Source organism: Schistocerca cancellata, chromosome 3, assembly GCF_023864275.1.
Source record: "Schistocerca cancellata isolate TAMUIC-IGC-003103 chromosome 3, iqSchCanc2.1, whole genome shotgun sequence".
Lineage (NCBI taxonomy): Eukaryota > Metazoa > Arthropoda > Insecta > Orthoptera > Acrididae > Schistocerca > Schistocerca cancellata.
In genome coordinates, this window is record NC_064628.1 from 414,759,980 (window position 1) to 414,781,357 (window position 21,378).

The following is a 21,378-nucleotide window of genomic DNA, read 5'->3' on the forward strand; positions in this document are numbered from 1 at the left end:
ATAGGAATCAGCCCAATTTTTCAAGGAAATCCTCGACAGAATAGGAGTGATCCATGAGGAACTTCTACAATTTATATTTGAAAGTGATTGGTTTACTGCTAAGGTTTTTGAATTATTGCGGTAACTTACTGAAAACGGATGCAGCAGTTGTACTGCACGTCTTTCTGCATAAGAGTCAGGGAAGTGCGATCCACATGCAGATTGGATTTTTGCCTAGTATTGACTGAGTGAAAGCTCCTAATTCTTGAGAATAAGCTGATACTGTTGACAAGAAAAGAGATTAAAGAATACATATATTGAGAGCCCAGTGTCAGAATACCCAGACAAATGAACAGTGGTGTACAAGAGGTTCGTGAAATTAAACCGCTTACTGCGAGAACGACCCGTTTCTGAGCCAAACATATCCTCTCAGCATGGGTAGAGTTACTTCAAAATATAATACCATACGTCATAAGCGAATGAAAATCATGAAATCAGACTACTTTCCGTGCTGATCCGTCACTTACTTCAGATGCCGTTCTAATCGCAAAAGTAGCAGCAATAAATCTTTGAACAAGATTCTGAACGTGGGCTTTCCACAACAGTTCGCTATCCATCTGAACACCTAGAAATCTGAAATGTTAGAATTTCACTAATTATGTGCCCAATCTGTGAAATTAAAAATTCTGGTTTTGTTGAATTGCGTGTTAGACGTTTTAAAAACTTAATCACTAGGCACTATGTCTTGAAGATGATTCCTTTGTTAAAGGTAGTTCCTTTAAGCAGGGACACCCATCAGCTGACTTCGATCCAAAAAAGCTGCAGCTCTAACACCACGTACAACGCCAAGGGATACTAATCACTGTAAGCAAATCAAGAAAACCTATTTCATAATGTGAATAATTCCCGCAACACTCAGTGTTTACATGTTTCGTTTATATATTTTACCACATATACACGACTCCCACACTGCTGCAAACAATTAATACACACTGAAGAACCGAAGAAAATTTGTACAGCTGCCTAATATCTCGAAGGGCCCAGCACTGAAATTTGCAGCAATTTACGGAAAGGTTGCACTTCTTTGACGCTGAACGATTCTCTTCAGTCGTCGTTCGTCCCGTCCTTGCAAGATTTTTTTCCGGCCACAGCAGTGTTGGAGATTTGATGTTTTACCGGATTCCTGATATTCATGGTACACTCGTGAAATACTCGTACGGGAAAATCCCCACCTCATTGCTTATCTCGAAGATTCTGTGTCCCTTCGTTTGTGCTCCGTCTATAACGTCACTTTCAAGAACAGTTAAATCTTGATATCCTGTCATTGTAGCAGCAGTAACCGATCTAACAACTGCGTCAGACACTTGTTGTCTTATATAGGCGTTGCCGACTGAAGCGCCGTATTCTGCCTGTTTGCATATCTCTGTATTTGAATACGCATGCCTTTACCAGTTTCTTTGGCGCTTTAGTGTATGTACCATCTGATGATCAATCGCTAGGAGATTCGAAACAGGTAAAGGAATAATAAAAATTGAAGAACAGAACAAAAGGGGACTGGTTGCAGTAATTTCAAGAAACCTATATTGGAGGAAGTTCCTTTTTCTTATTCGGAGGCTTCTACTATTGTGATTGTTAGGTTTCTTCCACATTTATTTATAAAGTGTAGAATTATGTCTTCACTGCATCATTTTTTTACATTTTCTACTCATTTTTTGTGAGTATGTAGTACCCTTCATTTGCTTGTTATTTATTTCAGTTTTAATAGTCGGTATTCTACTAAATAGTCTTCTGCACATATTCTTCCTTTCAGCTAAGTGAGTTGTGATTTAGAAAGGATGATTAATAATTTATGAACGTTTTCTCAATGACAGTTCTAAATACTCCTATATTTTCCAACATACGAGTTTACTACTATCTATCATCTATGGCAGTCATCGTAAAATTTCTTTGTCCTAACTGTAACGAATATGTGATTTTCAATGCTTTTCCGACGGATCTGTTGCAAATACGTTTCTCGGGTTTGCCTTCGTATCGTATTGTGTAACTGGTACAATATTTCTTCGGTGCAGCTGCACGATATCATCGGGTGGTAGTAGCTGCTGCTGTCACTGCTGCAAAGCGTGAATAACGATCATCGCGCGGCGGCGGCGTCGAAATTTATCATACCTGGAGCAGGCAATAGGAGTGCGCAGAAAGAAGCTCTTAGTTGGAGGAAAGCGGCGCTCCAAGTGCCCCTGCTGCGAGCCGCAGAAAGGCCGTCCTAGCGTGTGCTAGGGGCAAGGACTCTGCTGCCGGACGCTCCAGTGGTTAAGGGCTGAATTAAATCTTAGTAGTTCGTTGCGTCGCGTGATGAGTTGGAAGCTCTTGTTTTCCCTGTTGTGATTTAATGGCAGCCAGTGCTGGATTCCAGGCGGCGCTTAGTTGAAAACCTGCATCACTGTTGATAATATTGTCCGCTGTACGGATATGTATGACCTCTTTAACAACACAGTCCCAGAAATATGACGCTGGGGATAAAATTTCAGTCTTTTTGTGCCACATATGATGTCCCGTGTCCAGGCAATGCTCCGCTATTGAACATTTATCAGGTTGCCCCAGGCGCGTATGACGATGGTGTTCGACGCAACGTTCTTGCAGCGTTCGGCAAGTCTCCCAATATAAGATTTTTCACATTGGCATGAGAGTTTATACACGCCACATTTCCTAAGGCCAAGGTCGTATTTGACCGAGCACAATAATTTCCTCAATTTTGCTGGTGGCCGGAAAACGTACATGACGTCGTATCTTTTGAGGATTCTTTTTATTCTTGAAGACATGTCGCCAAAATAGAGCAAGAACGACGTTGAAGTGTGTGTCTCCACATCTTCATTTACGTCCCTGCTTCGAATATGCTTAGAACGGAGTGCATGGTGTACTTGCCTATCGGGATTGCCATTCTGTTGGAATACCGTTCTTAGGTGTTGTAGCTCTCCAGGTAGACTGTCGGCATCTGGGACTACATGTGCTCTATATACCAAGAAGCGCAAGAGACTAGCGCGTTGCTCAGGATGATGACAACTTGTGATCTGCGCGTAGCTCCCTATGAGTTGATTTGCGATGCACACTATGTTCCAGCTTTTCTTCTATGACGTCCAGGAATGGTAAAACACCATCCTTTTCCACTTCCATTGTGAATTGTAAATTGGGATGAAGCGAGTTCAGATGGCAGAGAAACACAGGTAATGTCTCTGTTCGGTGGGGTCTCACCACAGAAGTGTCGTCTACATACACGAGAAGCAGGAAGGTTTGAGACTTGCCAACTGCTGCGCTTTTTCCTCAAAGTCTTCAATAAAATAATTGGCCACCTTGGGAGACAGAGGACTTACCATGGCGACAACGGAGAGCAGCGCGCTTCGTTACAGGATCATTTAGTAATCGCGAAAGCGTTACGGAGATGATAGATAAACTCCAGTGGAAGACTCTGCAAGAGAGACGTTCAGTAGCTCGGTACGGGCTTTTGTCAAAGTTTCGAGAACATACCTTCACCGAAGAGTCAAGCAGTATATTGCTCCCTCCTACGTATATTTCGCGAAGAGACCATGAGGATAAAATCAGAGAGATTAGAGCCCACACAGAGGCATACCGACAATCCTTCTTTCCACGAACAATACGAGACTGGAATAGAAGGGAGAACCGATAGAGGTACTCAAGGTACCCTCCGCCACACACCGTCAGGTGGCTTGCGGAGTATGGATGTAGATGTAGATGTAGATGTAGACAACCTCCACCTGTTCAAAATACTGATCACTGAATAAGAAATAAGTTGAGGTAAGCACATGTTTAAATAACGCCACAATGTCTTTCTCAAACTGGCTGCTCATAAGCTCTAACGAGTCCTACAGAGATACTTTCGTAAATAAAGATACAACATCAAAACTAACTAAAATATCCGATGCTTGTAGCTTAAGTGTCTTCAGGCGTCCTACGAACTCCTCCGAATTCCGGATATGGTGATCACACTTGCCTATGAGAGGTCCCAAAAGTGTAGTAAGATGTTTGGCCAGAAAATAGGTAGGAGATCCAATGTTGCTCACTATTGGGCGAAGAGGAGTCGCGTCCTTATGTATCTTTGGCAGGCCCTACTGTCTTGGAGGAACTGCAGCCTATTGGCGTAGGCTCTTAGTCACTTTCGTCTTCTTGAGAAGACGTAATGGTTTTCTCTGGACTTTGCCAGTCCGATCCTCTCTTAGCTTGCGATAGACAGGATCGTCGAGCAGGGCCTCCATCTTGCTGTTGTATTCAACTCAGAAGCGCAGAACCTTCCTTTCTGCTGAGCTGATTTTGAACTTTCTTGGTGGGGCTCGTGTTAAAATTCGGCAGGTGTCCCTCCTAATCTCTTCTGCAGCGACACTGGGAAGCTACAAAATTGCCTGTTCTATGCCAGCTATGTTATCTCGGATTGGAGCTGTATGTGGTGTTGGTGCATAGTTCAAACCTCTCTCGAGCACTGCAACAGCTGCGTCGTTCAGGATTCTGTCCGTGAGATTAAAGACGGTGCGTTGACGTGGTGCATTCCCTTCTTGCGGTTGGGCTTCGAGACGAGAATACTTTGACATTTGGCGAACCTTGGTTTGTTGTTTGGACCAGTCAACTGTCGCCCAGGTGGCGCTGTCTACACAATCCCAGGATAACGCTGAGAATTTCGAAGAGATCTTCAGATGCAGAGATAGTAATTTTGTGGACACCACGTGCAGTTCCCGTCCTGTATAACGTGCCCTGTCTCTCACTAGGGCTGCACTCGCCCGCCGTCATTCTAAAAGCGGCTGCAGATTCAATATGGTGTGTAAATCAAGCAAACGTTGGAACAGTTTACTTGTCATGACATCTCAATAAAAACGCCACAGTGCACAGCAGTTTACCTCTCTTATTAAGTAACTTGTCAGACTCGCGCATGTCGTTGGCCATCTCCTCCACGAAGAGGCACCAGATGTGACTTTTCATGCTTTCCCGACGGATCTGCTGCAAATACGGTCTCGGGTTTGCCGCCTCATCGTATTGTGTAACTCGCACAATATTTCATCTTTGCAACTGCTCGCCATCATCAGGTGGCGGTAGCTGCTGCTGTCACTGCTGCAAGACGCGACTGATGATAATCGTGCGGCGGCGGCGAAATTTATCATCCTGGGAGCAGGCAATACGTGCGCACGGAAAGACGCACGTTTTGGACGTGTTGTTGCTTTAAAAGGGAACTTATCAAAAAGCCTATTGCGCTCGATTGTTAATGTCAGAGGTAAGTATGAAGCAACTTTGTTCAAGATGTCTGCAAACAGCACTTCGCTCGTGAACTGAAAAAAAAAACATACCACAAGAATCTACGCAGTAAGCTGACCTTAACACACGAATTTCAATTAAACGTTTGTCGGATTGTGACGTGCGTCCCTTGGAAAATTGAATACCACGACTAACTGTTTGAAGATGATTATAATCAAACCAGTAAAAGCCCTGCAGACAACAACTTCAGACTTCACAAATGAATAAATGTGTTAAATCTGGTGTTAAGTGCGTAAGCGAGAAGAAATTTAGGAAAGATCTGAAACAATGTTTAAAGTTTGTTGGAAGTCGCTAAGTACTCTCATCATCAAACACACGATTCGTATACTCAAGATTATTTGCACTCCGATTTAAGCAAAATCCAATTTTTGACGCATCTGTTGAACTATATGTTGTAAAATGATGTAATTTTGCTGGTGTATTTAGTGGTATGTTCCGTTAACGTCTGAAAAATATTTTGTGAATAGAGTAAGTAGTAAAGAAGTAATGAATGAAAGCGTCCCGTCTGATGCAACATATCCCTGCATGAAGAGAGAAAGTTTTCTACGCAGTAAACGCTTCTCTCTTCATCATTTCGTGTGGGAATGTCAGCGAGTAAAATTTTTGTAAAAATCTGAAATTACGAGTATGTGTGAACAGCAAGTAACTGGTCTCTTTCTCTAGTAGAATATGAATATAATCTGTGTATTTGCGCACCCTGAGTTAAGGCTGTCTCAAGACGTGTAGACAGTTCTTCTCAGTGCTAAATCTTTAACTTACGGCTATACCTCTTACTGAGCAGATCATGACAGCATTTTAAATGTTTGAAAATGAAATCTTTGTTGTCCCTGAAAGCCGCTAGATAGGCACTCCGTACTTGAGATTGTACATCATGAACCATGAACCATAAATTGGGTTAGAAGTTTAATCACATAGGGGGTGAATTTTGTCATTATGACTCTAACAGATGTAAGCAGCGTTTCAAAACAAAATTGCCTGAATTGCTCAGTGTCATATTAATCGACGCTATTATATCTGCCGAATGCCCCAGAAGTAGCTTGTTACTACAGGACACCAGAACAGCTTACTAGGCGTGTGGTGTTGAGTACAACGGCTGAACGAGTCAAGACATTAATTTTTGATAAGTGTCATTGGCGTAATATATCTGAATTTTTTCCGATGTCTGACTATGCAGTCACTAAGTATTTGGTCAACAGTTTAACATTTAGGTAGGTGGAGACATAACGACTACCTATGTGAGGCAAGGGCCTATTTTGATGTAATTTTTGCGCAAGAGGTGGATTACGCAGAGTGGCTGTACTCCATACACTGCAAATTCATCTGTCCCCACACAGATAGTTTTGCTTTAATACAGAGTGACATAGAAAAATGGAAACTTTTTGAAGTTTGCGATAAAAATAAAAAAAAGACACAACAAAAATTACTGACAGAAATTTAACAACTGCATCTTGCCTTCTAAGAGACAGTAACCAAAATTACCAGTGTCCGAAAATTACGTCCTTTAGAGGCGTCCTGTTGTACTTATGCGTTCCTCCACTCAACTCTTAAAGTTCATCACGAGTGCTGAAACATTTCATCTGTGATACCACGGGTTTCGTCTTGAATTATTTGTTTCAGTTGATCCAGTGTTGTAGGCCGAGTCGTGTAGACACGATTCTTAAGGCAGCCCCAAAAGAAAAAAAATCACAGGCGGACGAAGCTGGTGATCTTCGGGGCCAGGAAACGTTACCGAATCTTGTCATGTCAAGGTTACTGAACAACTCTCTCACAGATGCCACTGACTGCCTTGCAGTGAGCGATGTCGCACCGTACTGTTGAAGCCAGGCTTCGTGGTGTTGTGAAATATTGTTCAATGTAGGTGCTTCAAGAGATTGCAAGATCCCACCAATCCAAACCCAAGTGACAGTCATTTTGTTCTACTCTTCATTGTCGAAACGTTTTGGCCCGACGATCCCATATAACGAAACTGCAGACTAGCGTGTGAAGGTCATTTATAAACTTAATTAGGGTTGGTACTTCGTCTTATTCAGGTAACACGTGAGATGAGAGTGGACCTCCACTAACATCCATGCCTTGTCCCAGGAATTCCTTGTCCGCATTTTTGGTTGACATTATTTACTGACAGAATTCTAAACGCAGCTGGTAATAGTTCCTCTCCAGTTGTTGCACGATCCGGAACTTGTCTGGACGACATTTTAAATGAAAATGGAGGATTCAACGAACGCCCTATCGGCACGCACTGACTGAAGCCATTAGCCTAAGAACTGAACGCCGTGGGCTCCGTAAGCCTGAAAAGCGAACAGATTAAATATTCTGTGGAGTACGAGTACCACTCGATCGTTCTGTATGTTCCTTCTCTAAATCAGAGCCACACTCTTCAAAAGTCTTAATCCCACCCTATCGTGAAAAACGCCGGTATTCCCTCTGTGCACTTTCCAAACTATAGGAGGCAGTCAAATAAAAACGAGACATTGCAAACAAGTAAGTGAACTGCTTATTATTTCAAAAGTAATTGGTCTAACTAACATTTATCGCACGGTGGGACAAGACGGTCAATGCCTTCATGGAAAATTTTAACGGTTGCTACGGAACTATGATTGTGCCCAGGCGTCCATTTTCTCCTCTGAACCAAACGGACGGCCACGAATGCCTTTCTTCAGGGCTTCAAAAATATGTAAATTGTATGCGGAGAGATTGCGACTGTATCTAGGATGAGTGAGGACATCCCAGAAAAAAATTCTGCAGTGTGGTCGAAACAACCTCAGCGACATGTTGGACTGTCCGCATGCGATTTCCATATCTTTACAGCCCTGAAAAAAGACATTCGTAGCCGTCCATTTGCTTCTGACGAAAATGTGGCGTAATCACGGTTCCGCTGCAACCGCAATCATTTTTTCATGAAGGCATAAAAATTCTTGTATCACACTGGGATAAATAAATTAACGGCTATGGCGATTACTTTTGAAATGATAAACATTTCACTTAATTTTTTCTGCCAAAAACACGTTGTTGACCCTTCGTCCGACCAGTGATTAGTAAATGGCGAGGTTATTCACAGCTCATGATCCTGCTCCACAGTGCTGGCTGCCTTTACGCATTTCAAAAGTTCAGTTTTTTGTGTGTCACCCTGTAAGTTCTCATACATCTCAAAATTTACCTCAGCTAAAGATCCGAACCAAAAACTGGAAAGTAGCACAGGTCACATCAACACTCACGATAGGTAATCCGCTGAATTTCAGACCCACACCACTAACGTCGATTAGCAGTAGTATTTTAGAGCACATACTGTGTTCAAACATTAAGAAGTACTTGTGGAACACAAGTAGTTCTATTTGCACGAAGAAATGAGTGCTATCTACAGGGGATCTCAGATGGATTCTGTATTTCTAGATTTCCAGGAGGATTTCTCACGAGAGATTTCTAATCAAATTGGATGCACATGGAGTATAGTCCCAATTGTGCGACTAGTTCCGGGATTTTCTCTCAGAAAGCAATTGCTGGAAAGTCATCGAGTAAAACAGAAGTGATACCGGCCCTCTGCCGTTCCTGTTCTATTTACACGATTTAGGAGATAATCTGACCAGCCTTCTTAGATTGTTTGCACACGATGTTGTCATTTATCGTGTAGCAAAGTGATGGGAAGATGAAAACGAATTGCAAAACGACTTAGACATGATATCTGAATCGTGGGAAAAGTGGCAATTACCTCTCAATAAGAAAAAGTGTGGGGTCAGCGACATGAGCACAAAAAATATATCCTTTAAATTTCGATTTCGTGATAAATCACACAAATTTAAAGGCTCTTAATTCGACTAACCCCCATTCGGATCTCCGGGCGGGGACTACTCAGGAGGACGTCGTTATCAGGAGAAAGAAAACTGGCGTTCTACGGATCGGAGCGTGGAATGTCAGATCCCTTAATCGGGCAGGTAGGTTAGAAAATTTAAAAAGGGAGATGGATAGGTTAAAGTTAGATATAGTGGGAATTAGTGAAGTTCGGTGGCAGGAGGAACAAGACTTTTGGTCAGGTGATTACAGGGTTATAAATACAAAATCAAATAGGGGCAATGCAGGAGTAGGTTTAATAATGAATAAAAAAATAGGAGTGCGGGTAAGCTACTACAAACAGCATAGTGAACGCATTATTGTTGCCAAGATAGACACAAAGCCCATGCCTACTACAGTAGTACAAGTTTATATGCCAACTAGCTCTGCAGATGATGAAGAAATAGATGAAATGTATGACGAGATAAAAGAAATTATTCAGGTAGTGAAGGGAGACGAAAATTTAATAGTCATGGGTGACTGGAATTCGTCAGTAGGAAAAGGGAGAGAAGGAAACATAGTAGGTGAATATGGATTGGGGGGAAGGAATGAAAGAGGAAGCCGCCTTGTAGAATTTTGCACAGAGCATAACTTAATCATAGCTAACACTTGGTTCAAGAATCATGAAAGGAGGCTGTATACATGGAAGAAGCCTGGAGATACTGACAGGTTTCAGATAGATTATATAATGGTAAGACAGAGATTTAGGAACCAGGTTTTAAATTGTAAGACATTTCCTGGGGCAGATGTAGATTCTGACCACAATCTATTGGTTATGAACTGCAGATTGAAACTGAAGAAACTGCAAAAAGGTGGGAATTTAAGGAGATGGGACCTGGATAAACTGAAAGAACCAGAGGTTGTAGAGAGTTTCAGGGAGAGCATTAGGGAACAATTGACAGGAACGGGGGAAAGAAATACAGTAGAAGAAGAATGGGTAACTCTGAGGGATGAAGTAGTGAAGGCAGCAGAGGATCAAGTAGGTAAAAAGACGCGGGCTAATAGAAATCCTTGGGTAACAGAAGAAATATTGAATTTAATTGATGAAAGGAGAAAATATAAAAATGCAGTAAATGAAGCAGGCGAAAAGGAATACAAACGTCTCAAAAATGAAATCGACAGGAAGTGCAAAATGGCTAAGCAGGGATGGCTAGAGGACAAATGTAAGGATGTAGAGGCTTGTCTCACTAGGGGTAAGATAGATACTGCTTACAGGAAAATTAAAGAGACCTTTGGAGAGAAGAGAACCACTTGTATGAATATCAAGAGCTCAGATGGCAACCCAGTTCTAAGCAAAGAAGGGAAAGCAGAAAGGTGGAAGGAGTATATAGAGGGTTTATACAAGGGCGATGTACTTGAGGACAATATTATGGAAATGGAAGAGGATGTAGATGAAGATGAAATGGGAGATAAGATACTGCGTGAAGAGTTTGACAGAGCACTGAAAGACCTGAGTCAAAACAAGGCCCCGGGAGTAGACAACATTCCATTAGAACTACTGATGGCCTCGGGAGAGCCAGTCATGACAAAACTCTACCATCTGGTGAGCACGATGTATGAGACAGGCGAAATACCCTCAGACTTCAAGAAGAATATAATAATTCCAATCCCAAAGAAAGCAGGTGTTGACAGATGTGAAAATTACCGAACAATCAGTTTCATAAGTCACAGCTGCAAAATACTAACGCGAATTCTTTACAGACGAATGGAAAAACTGGTAGAAGCCGACCTCGGGGAAGATCAGTTTGGATTCCGTAGAAATGTTGGAACACGTGAGGCAATACTGACCTTACGACTTATCTTGGAAGAAAGATTAAGAAAAGGCAAACCTACGTTTCTAGCATTTGTAGACTTAGAGAAAGCTTTTGACAATGTTGACTGGAATACTCTCTTTCAAATTCTGAAGGTGGCAGGGGCAAAATACAGGGAGCGAAAGGCTATTTACAATTTGTACAGAAACCAGATGGCAGTTATAAGAGTCGAGGGGCATGAAAGGGAAGCAGTGGTTGGGAAAGGAGTGAGACAGGGTTGTAGCCTCTCCCCGATGTTATTCAATCAGTATATTGAGCAAGCAGTAAAGGAAACAAAAGAAAAATTCGGAGTAGGTATTAAAATTCATGGAGAAGAAGTAAAAACTTTGAGGTTCGCCGATGACATTGTAATTCTGTCAGAGACAGCAAAGGACTTGGAAGAGCAGTTGAACGGAATGGACAGTGTCTTGAAAGGAGGATATAAGATGAACATCAACAAAAGCAAAACGAGGATAATGGAATGTAGTCAAATTAAGTCAGGTGATGCTGAGGGAATTAGATTAGGAAATGAGACACTTAAAGTAGTAAAGGAGTTTTGCTATTTAGGGAGTAAAATAACCGATGATGGTCGAAGTAGAGAGGATATAAAATGTAGACTGGCAATGGCAAGGAAAGCGTTTCTCAAGAAGAGAAATTTGTTAACATCGAATATAGATTTAGGTGTCAGGAAGTCATTTCTGAAAGTATTTGTATGGAGTGTAGCCATGTATGGAAGTGAGACATGGACGATAACTAGTTTGGACAAGAAGAGAATAGAAGCTTTCGAAATGTGGTGCTACAGAAGAATGCTGAAGATAAGGTGGGTAGATCACGTAACTAATGAGGAGGTATTGAATAGGATTGGGGAGAAGAGAAGTTTGTGGCACAACTTGACTAGAAGAAGGGATCGGTTGGTAGGACATGTTCTGAGGCATCGAGGGATCACAATTTTAGCATTGGAGGGCAGCGTGGAGGGTAAAAATCGTAGAGGGAGACCAAGAGATCAATACACTAAGCAGATTCAGAAGGATGTAGGTTGCAGTAGGTACTGGGAGATGAAGAAGCTTGCACAGGATAGAGTAGCATGGAGAGCTGCATCAAACCAGTCTCAGGACTGAAGACCACAATAATAATAATAATTCGACTAAATTCCTAGGAATCACAATTATGAACACCTTAAGCTGGGACGATCACATAGTTTATACTGTGGGAAGACAAACGAAAAATTACGTTTTATTGGCAAAACATTTAATAAGATGCCACAGGCCTACTAAAGAGACTGCCTACGGTACACTTGTTCGTCCTCTACTTAACTATTGCTGTGAGGTAAGGGATTCTTACAACATGGGATTGACGGAGGCCATCTAAAAAATTCAAACAAGGGCAGCACATTTTATATTATCGTGAAATAGGAGAGGGAGTGTCGCGGATATGATAAGCGAAAAGGGATATCAATTAATAAGGGAAACGCGTCCTCGATTCGGCGAGATATTTTCACGAAATTTCAGTCACCAACTTTCTCCTCCTGATGTGAAGTACCAATCATAAAAAAAATAAGAGAAATCAAATATCCTACAGAAGGATTTACGTGTTAATTTTGGCACGTGCTGTTAGAGAGTTGATCGGTAGGCAAACATTTTGGTGGTTCGAAGGGCCCTCTATCAGGCGCACTGAATTGCAGAATAGTCACGTAGCTGTAGATATAGATGTTTACTCCAGAAATTCGGCAAATTTCAGGAACAAACAGCTGGAAAGTAATACCTTCAAATTCCAAAATAATGGCATAGTATAATTCATGATTGTACTTCTCTGAGTTATTAGATCTATTTGTACGATGATGGTCGTCTGTGTGAATACTTTCATGTATATTCATACAGGAACTGTTCTTTTCTGTTTAAATTATTCACTTTTTCCTTATTCTAGAGGGAAATGCGTTCGGCAACTTAAAAAGCGTGAGTAAAATTTTTTGGTCAGCCTCTGTGTGGTCTGATTTACTTTCAAGGTGCCACAACAAGGACGAGGAATACTGAACTGACTGTCTGACGGTAGTCTGGTATTCGGTATTAAAGTTATTAAAGTTAATCAACACAAAGGTTAAAAATGAAAATAATTTAATGGAGTTGAATACAAGTTGGTAAATGGAATGATACGGTGTTGATATCGGCACGACATAAGAAACCCGATTAGAGGGTTTCAGCTCTTCGTAGACGACGGTAGACTCCAGTACTTCTGAGATGATCCGTAGTTGGTTGCGTCCTCCAGTGTCTCTGGCAGCTTCTCGTTGAGCGATTCGGGCAGAAACGAGGTGATAACGGCCGCCGACGCGAGGAGCGCTCCCAGTACGCCGTAGAGGCACCTGGAGTCCACTGCTGTCCCCTAGACACATGGAATACATTTCGTGTTACCTGTCGCCTAGCACCAGTTCACCTGTCTGTGGAGTGATCAGATAAGTCTGGTAAAGTTCCATGGAAGAATGGAACCTTGATATTGCGCCTTTGTGGTTGGTAAGCTTGATTATTCCATGCATCACGTACATAATTTCAACAATGCACAGCGTAAAGATCATTTTTGATAGTCGTCTAAATTGGTGAGTGTGTCGACTGCGATTGAAAATGCAAAAAATCGAGTTTAGTTCTGTCACTGAACATATTCATTTGAAGGGTTGGACTGCCACACAGATTTGGCTCCAGTTCTCGTGGACTGTATACTGTCACTGAAGGCCATTGCAGTCCAGTTGAAGTCACCAAAAGGAAACCATTGACAAAATCCATGATATGGAAATGCAAGACCTCCGAATAAAAATTTGTGACATTGCTGAGACTGTAGGCATCTCTACTGAGCGAGTGCATAAAATCCTGAGAGGAGAAACAGTTATGAGGGAACTGTGTGCAAGGTGCATGCTCTGATTGCTCACCGTCGACCGAAAGCGCATCCGGCACAACATTTCAACACAATGTCTGGGGACGTTTAATCACAATCCGAAAGACTTTTTGCGCCGATTTGTGACTGTTGATGAAATCTGGATCCATCATTACACACTAGAGCCCAAACGGTTGTCAAAATAATGGACATAGTACACCGAAGAAAGCAAAAACCATTTCTTCAGCTGGCTACGTGGTAGCCACTGGTTTCTTATTCCCTAGAAGTAATCCTCATATGATACTTGCACAAAAGCAGAATCATAAGTGGACTTTATTATACTTCACTGTTCGATAGTTTGAAACTTGCGTTGGCTGAAAAAGACCTAGGCTGGCACGTTGAAAAGTGCTCTGTCACCAAGATAACGCACCATACCACACATCAGCAACAACAATGGATAAATTGCGTGGATTGTGCTTTGAACTGATTTCTCGTTCGTCGTGTTCACCAGGCTTAGCCTCAAGTGGCTTCTTCTCGTTCCCTAATTTGAAACTTTGACTTGCTGGAAAGGAATTTTCGTCAAATGAGGAAATGATAGTCTCAGCCGGCGAATATTTTGCAGAGCTTGACGAGCTACTTTTCCGATCGGATGAAAAAACTGCAGGATCACTGGACCAAGTGTACATCCCACGAAGTAAACTATGGCGAGAAGTAAGGTGAATTGTTTCCGAAACAAACATTTTTTATTACTTTTTTGCCAGACTTGTCAAACCACTTTCGTACATTTGTCCTGATAGAAAGCAAGAATCATTGTTTCGTTCAGTGTTCATCATCATTACTTGATCTAAAGAGTCGAGTAAAAATAAACAAGACTGGACAAATGTAAACAGTGATTTCCTGTCAGGCGGCAGTAAAGATGAGGTTGAATTACTTACCAAGTGTACGATGTATGGAGCAATTCCTATTACAGCTGCAACAAATGCCCACTCCACAGCTGAACCAATCTGCCTAATACACGTTGGATGGATCTCCATACTCTGCAGAACGTTGGTAAAGAGAGACATTACGCAGAAGAACTTGAGGAGCGTCACTCCACAAGCAACAACCCACGTCTGTCCGGAGACTAAAATAAAAACAAATAGAAATATTTCATTTTAGCAAAAGTTTAGCAAATATTTTAAAATACGAAGCAAGTAATTATTTTAGAGCATTAAAATAAAATGTAAACGTGGGAACAAGTTTACAAAGGCAGTTATGCTGGGAGATACCGTACATCACTGAATATGACATTCTTAGAGCAAGATTGCTTTTAGATACTTGTGCGAAACTGAGTCCAAGGAGAGAGAATAAAACATTTGAGAATTCGCACAATGAACCCGCTGAATAAATCGCGCTAAATGGAAATTAAAGCTCGAGTTTTTTAGTTTCTTAGCCATTAGACGAAATTCAACTTCTCCTAGTATCGAGGAGTGTCCACGAGTCTCAAAAATATTACCTTTAGACTCAATTTATTGTGTACTGAAATCCTTTATAAGTTTTGTGTTAATTACTTTTCTCTTGACAGCGGTTGGTAATGATTGCTATAGTGGAAGACGCAGTAACTGCAATAAGAATTACACTACCTGATCAGAAATATCCGGACGTAACTATGTATAGAGCACGAGGTGTCACGAGATGCGGATCCGCCGGTAGAAGCCGGGAGTTTTGTGTTGCCAGAGAAGTATAAGTCACACCCGAATGGATCTGTCAGGAGGCTCAGTAATTTAGAAATTGAACTAATCATAGCATGTCAGCCGAATAACTTATCAATCCGAGACATTTCAACAGACCACGCCGTCTGTTGCTAGTGTGACTGAAGTGGAAACGCGAACTACCAGCCACAGCTAAACGAAGAGCAGACAGACCTCATTTACTGAAGGACAGTGACCGACGAGCTTTACGGAGGATGTGACTTCGTAGGCATTCCCCGGCGTAATAAGTTTTGAAAGTCTCTTCGGGTTTGCTGCCGGATCCTAAAATCAACTTAACTCGATATTTCGCCGATCCAACTGGTCGCCATCTTCATGGAGAATGCTGCTTCTGCTGATGAGTCCTGCTGAGAACTGACGCCAGGCTGCAAATCGACGTCCTATATAGAACACCGTTCGGTACTCGGTGGCCTCTATAGGGCGTCGATTTGCAGCCTGGCTTCAGTTCTCAGTGGGAAGCAGAAGCAGCATTCTCCATGAAGATGGCGACCAGTTGGATCGCCGAAATATCGAGTCAAATTGATTTTAGGATCCGGCAGCAAACCCGAAGAGTCTTTTACGGAGGATGGTTGTGAAATAACGCGTGAAACCAGCAGATTGGATCATTCATAAGTTCCAAAGTCCTACCAGGAGTGCAGCTAGCATAATGACTGGGCGCTGTGAATTAAAGAGAACGTTGTACAGCGGTACAGCCGCTCCTCACAAACCATACAACTCTGTAGTCACTGCTAAGCAACGCTTAAGGTGGTGCAAAGGGTCACACCATTGAACAGTGGATAACTGGAAACAACTGATTTGGAATTATGAATCGCACTATAGATTATGACAATTCGATGGAAGGGTTAGGATTGGCCGAATTCACGGAGAACGTGCCATCAGGTGTGGTGACAACAGTGAAGGCATGACGGTGTTTTCCGTTGTTAGGGCGTGATCATCTTATGAAGCTTAAGAGCTCGTTAAATACAGACGTATATGAACACATTTATAACGTTGTATTCTTCCTACAACAGAGGACCAGAGACGATGATTGTTTGTATCAGTTTCGCTTTGCACCTTGTCGCAAAGTAGGCAATAGTTTGCGAACAATAACGTTTCTGAAAGGGACTGGCCTGCCAAGACTCCCGACCTGAACCCAATGGAAAATCTCTGGGATGAATTGGAACGACTTCGCTTCAGATCCCAGCGTTTCTGGTTTCAACTCTTGAGGAAAAATTGGCTGCCGTTCCTCCACAGACCCTGACACGCTTCTTCGAATACATCCCATTCAGGGTTCAAACTGTTATGAAGGCGAAGTATGCACATACAGCATATTAACGTCACCTAATAGATTTCCGCGCTACTTTTTGTCAGATAACATATTTGTATACCGATGCAGGGGATCTTCTTCCTTCTCAGTGAAACAAGCGATATGGTAAGATCTTCCACCTCATTCTCATTTGCACCGCTCTTTTAAGGCAGCAAGTCTGTAACCCGACAGGTATGGCACTTACTCCAGTCTACGTCTCCCATCCCAGTGACACACTTCCTCGTTGAGGATGAACGACTGAAAATACACTGATGCGCCAAAGAAACTGGTATAGACATGCATCCTCAAATACAGAGATATGTAAACAGGCAGAATACGGCGCTACGGTCGGCAACGCCTACATAAGGCACCAAGCGTCTGGCGCAGTTGTTAGATCGGTTACTGCTGCTACAATGGGAGGTTATCAAGACTTAACTTACTTTGCACGTGGTGCTATAGCCGGCGCGCGAGTGATGGGACACAGCATCTACGAGGTAGCGATGAAGTGGGGATTTTCCCGTACGATTATTTCACGAGTGTACCATGAATATGAGGAATCCGGTAAAACAACAAATCTCCAACACTGCTGCGGCCGGAAAAAGATCTTGCAAGGACGGGACCAACGACGACTGAAAAGAATCGTTCAGTGTGATAGAAGTGCAACTCTTCCGTAAATTGCTGCAGATTTCGGTGCTGGGCCATCAACAAGTGTCACCGTGCGAATCATTCAACCAAACATCATCGATACGGGCTTTCGGAGCCGAAGGTCCACTCGCGTACCCTTGATGACTGCACGACACAAGGCTTTAAGCATCGCCTGGGCCCATGAACACCGATATTGGACTGTTGATGACTGGAAACATGTTGCCTGGTCGGACGGGTCTCGTTTCAAATAGTATTGAGCTGATGGTCGTGTAAGGGGAAGGAGCCAACCTCATGAATCCATGGAACCCGCATGTCAGCAGGGGACTGTTCAAGCTGGTGGCTCTTTACTGATGTGGGTGTGTGCAGTTTGAGTGATAAGGGACCCCTGGTATGTCTAGAAACGACAAGTGACATGTGCATAAGAATCCTGTCTATCACCTGCATCCATTCATGTCCATTGTGCATTCCGACAGACTTGGGCAATTCCAGTACAACAATGCGACGCCCCACACGTCCAGAATTGCTACAGAATGGCTCCAGGAACACTCTTCTAATTTCAAACACTTCCGCTGGCCACCAAACTCTCCAGACATTAACATTATTGAGCATATCTCGGCTGCCTTACATCGTTCTTTTCAGAAGAGACCTTTACCCCCTCCTACGGGAATTTATGGACAGTCCTGGAGGAAGCGAATAAATGGTGCAGCCTCAGAACCGACGATGATGTGCTTTATGCCCTTATTGTTCTCAGCCCATCAGTTTACGCCAAAATTCGGTAAAAGTAGTTTAATCCACAACGTACAGCAGATATGCAAAGTAGCAGTTCGACGACGGGGATGGATTTGTGCAACCAATAAGTATAGTGTGGAAGTGACTTGTTCGGAAGAAGGATATCGGGAACCGGAGGCAACTGTTGATTGCCATGCGCTTAAGATCGTAATACTTAATACAAGCTTGTAGTCATTCCACTGATTGATTTGATGATGACCACAGACTACATTGTTTCGGAAATGTATCAATTCGAGATACGGAAACGGACCGAGAAACGACTGAGGAGAGCTACAAGCAAAGTGGGAAAGTCTCAAATTTACCGTTCGTCTTGAGACTAAGATAATAATGCAAATATATATCTTATGTAATAATTTTATTTATATGCACATCTCCACAAATTGTTCAAAGTGGCGTCTCAGAGATTGTATGCAGTCATGACATCCATACCTATTATCTATTACTAATAATAAAATCTTAAAACCATCGTATTAGTCTGTTTGAACAGGCTATTCTCCAAAACTACAAGACGAATTTTCATGGCATATTCACAGGTAACTTGAGTACACCTTGGGCCAAAATATAGACTTTCTTACATAAAAATTATATAACGAAAAAAAATTTTTTTCCCTTTATTGTAATTTTAATCACCCACACAGGCAGGCTGGCAGCAGCACATTACGCTGCTCTTCAGCCTTAAGTGGAAACAATAACATGACATAGAGGTGATACAGACAATACAAAAAACGGCGGGCAAAAAAATGGAGATACAAAAAAAAAACACAATAAACATGAAGCCGTTCACGTTGGACGATAAAAACACTAACACTTGTGGACACGGCGCACAAAACACGGAGAACGGCGACGGCACATGTGAACAGTGGAGTCGTAACTGCACGAAACACAAAACGAAGCACACACACGAGATACTGATGGCGATGATCTCCGGCGCGCGAATGTTCACTATGCGTGTGCGAGTCCGGGGACCTGCCAAGAGAGGAGGAGGAGGAAGGGGAGTGGGAGAGCGAGAGGGGAGAGCAGAGATGCCACGGGCAGGGGAGATAGGGGGGAGGGAGGAAGGGGGAGGGGAAGCGCCGGGGAAGAGGGGTGGAGGGAGGGGATGGGGGAAAAGGAAAAAGAAGGGAAGAGAAGAGAAGGGAGGGAGGGTGCCGAAAGGAAAGGACACCGGAAATGGGGGGGGGGCAGGGTCAAAGTTGATAGGAGGGTAGATGGAGGGGACGAGGACAGCATCAGGGAGGGGGAGCTGGCGGAAGCCACCTTGGGAGAGGGTAAGGAGGGTGGAGAGATGGAGACTGGGTGGGACGTGCGAATATAGGCGCGGCAGCGGGCGGGGGTGGGAAAGGATCGGAGAGACGAGAGGGTGAGGAGGACCAAGTTTACGGGAGGTGTACAGGATCCGTATCCTTTCAAGGAAAAGGAGGAGGTGAGGAAAGGTGATGAGATCATACAGGATCCGCGTGGGGGAGGGGAGACGGATGCGATAGGCAAGGCGGAGAGCATGGCGTTCGAGGATTCGGAGGGATTTATAAAAGGTAGGGGAGGCGGAGATCCAAGCCGGATGGGCATAACAAAGGATAGGGCGGACGAGGGATTTATAGGTGTGGAGGATGGTGGAGGGGTCCAGACCCCACGTACGGCCGGAGAGGAGCTTGAGGAGACTGAGTCGGGAGCGCGCCTTGGCTTGGATTGTCCGGAGGTGGGGAGTCCAGGAGAGGCGACGGTCGAGGGTGACGCCAAGGTACTTAAGGGTGGGAGTGAGGGTGATAGGACGGCCATAGATGGTGATGTAGAAATCAAGGAGGCGGAAGGAAGGAGTGGTTTTGCCTACAATGATCGCCTGGGTTTTGGAACGAAAAAAAAAAAGATATCGTTATTTATAGTTTTATCGTAAACCGTATTTTCTATCTGTTTGAACACGCTAACATTAAACTGCTAGAAGAATTTCATACGGTTTTCATCGACAATTTGAACGTAGCTTGGGATCACATTTAAGCTGTATTTCATCAAAATCGTATCGAAAGGAAGAGACATTGTAATTTAAAACTTAACCTAAAATCGTCTGCTCAGCTTAGTAGTCCATATGTTTACCTCAGTGACACGATCACCAAGTTGTAGTACATCAAAGCACCAACAGATGACGCTACAAGTACATCAAAAAAGCAATAGATGGCTCTGTCAGTTTTTCTTTTTTTCTTTTTTAGCTCAGTGACACATGCACTTTCGGAAGTTTACTTCAGTGATGGAATTTAACTCACCGAAACTGTGTAATGAAACGACGCTTGAAGATACTTCTCCCCAACGTTAACATCGTAAAAGTGGAATTGTTGACGAGAAGTGGCACGGGCGAGGGAAGTTTTACCGTCTCGCTTTAAACGTGTCTAGTTCCCGGTGAGCTTATATAATGCCATGACCAGACACAAAGCATAAGGCCAGATTCAGCGTATTGCTGTCGTGGACCTCAGTGTTTGCTACTTCTCGCCCGGTCAGTTCTACGTGTCTTTCTCGTTATCGAAGCACACCCGACAAAGGTATTGTGAATGTCAAAAACAAATTCCGCCCATACAATGTCTCGGGCACAGCTATAAATGAACACCCGGGCACCGCCGTGTTTCTCAGCGACGTTTCTAATAAAATGTTACTTTGTATCAGATAGGAAAATTAAGTTCTTTAAATGATGTCATTTTCCGCGTTGTTAAGTCCGCCCCACGCTGGCTGGCTTGTTGCAGCTACAGTTGTATTTCAACCTGTGCGTAAATAACGAAAGTTTACGCATAATGTTACTCATATCACTGATAACAGTTGCTGACTATTCCTTTCAAGGGTGACACAATCCTACGAGTATGGTGGCAACTTGAAATTGATTCTATGCCATAATATGACATCGAATCTTGTTAGTGTTTGATAAAGGCACAGAAGCACAATAAACAAAATTACATAAAACACAGGAGATGACGTCATTTAAAGAATTAGTAGAGGCCGTAGGATAGCATCAAAAGAAATTAATAAATTCCCATCTTGTTCGTAAATATCACAGACAGCGAGAATTCTTGCCATTAAAGCCTTTTTAAGTCTCCATGGCTATTGCCAAGAGAACCTTTTTTCAGTCTCTACGGCGCTCGCACGCAAAATGTTTTGCATCATCCCACAA

General features: G+C 43.0%; 1 protein-coding gene across 1 annotated transcript in view; it reads right to left on the reverse strand.

Moving 5' to 3' along the window:
• Positions 1-12,998: 12,998 nt before the first annotated feature.
• Positions 12,999-21,378, reverse strand: part of LOC126176733 (solute carrier family 22 member 7-like) — an 80,919-nt gene continuing 72,539 nt past the window's right edge. Inside the window, exons 8-9 of the mRNA XM_049923902.1 lie at positions 14,699-14,886; positions 12,999-13,280 (exon numbers count right to left, since the gene is read on the reverse strand). Coding sequence (XP_049779859.1) covers positions 13,098-13,280; positions 14,699-14,886 — 371 coding nt within the window. The 3' untranslated portion in view covers positions 12,999-13,097. The remainder of the gene's footprint in view (positions 13,281-14,698; positions 14,887-21,378) is intronic.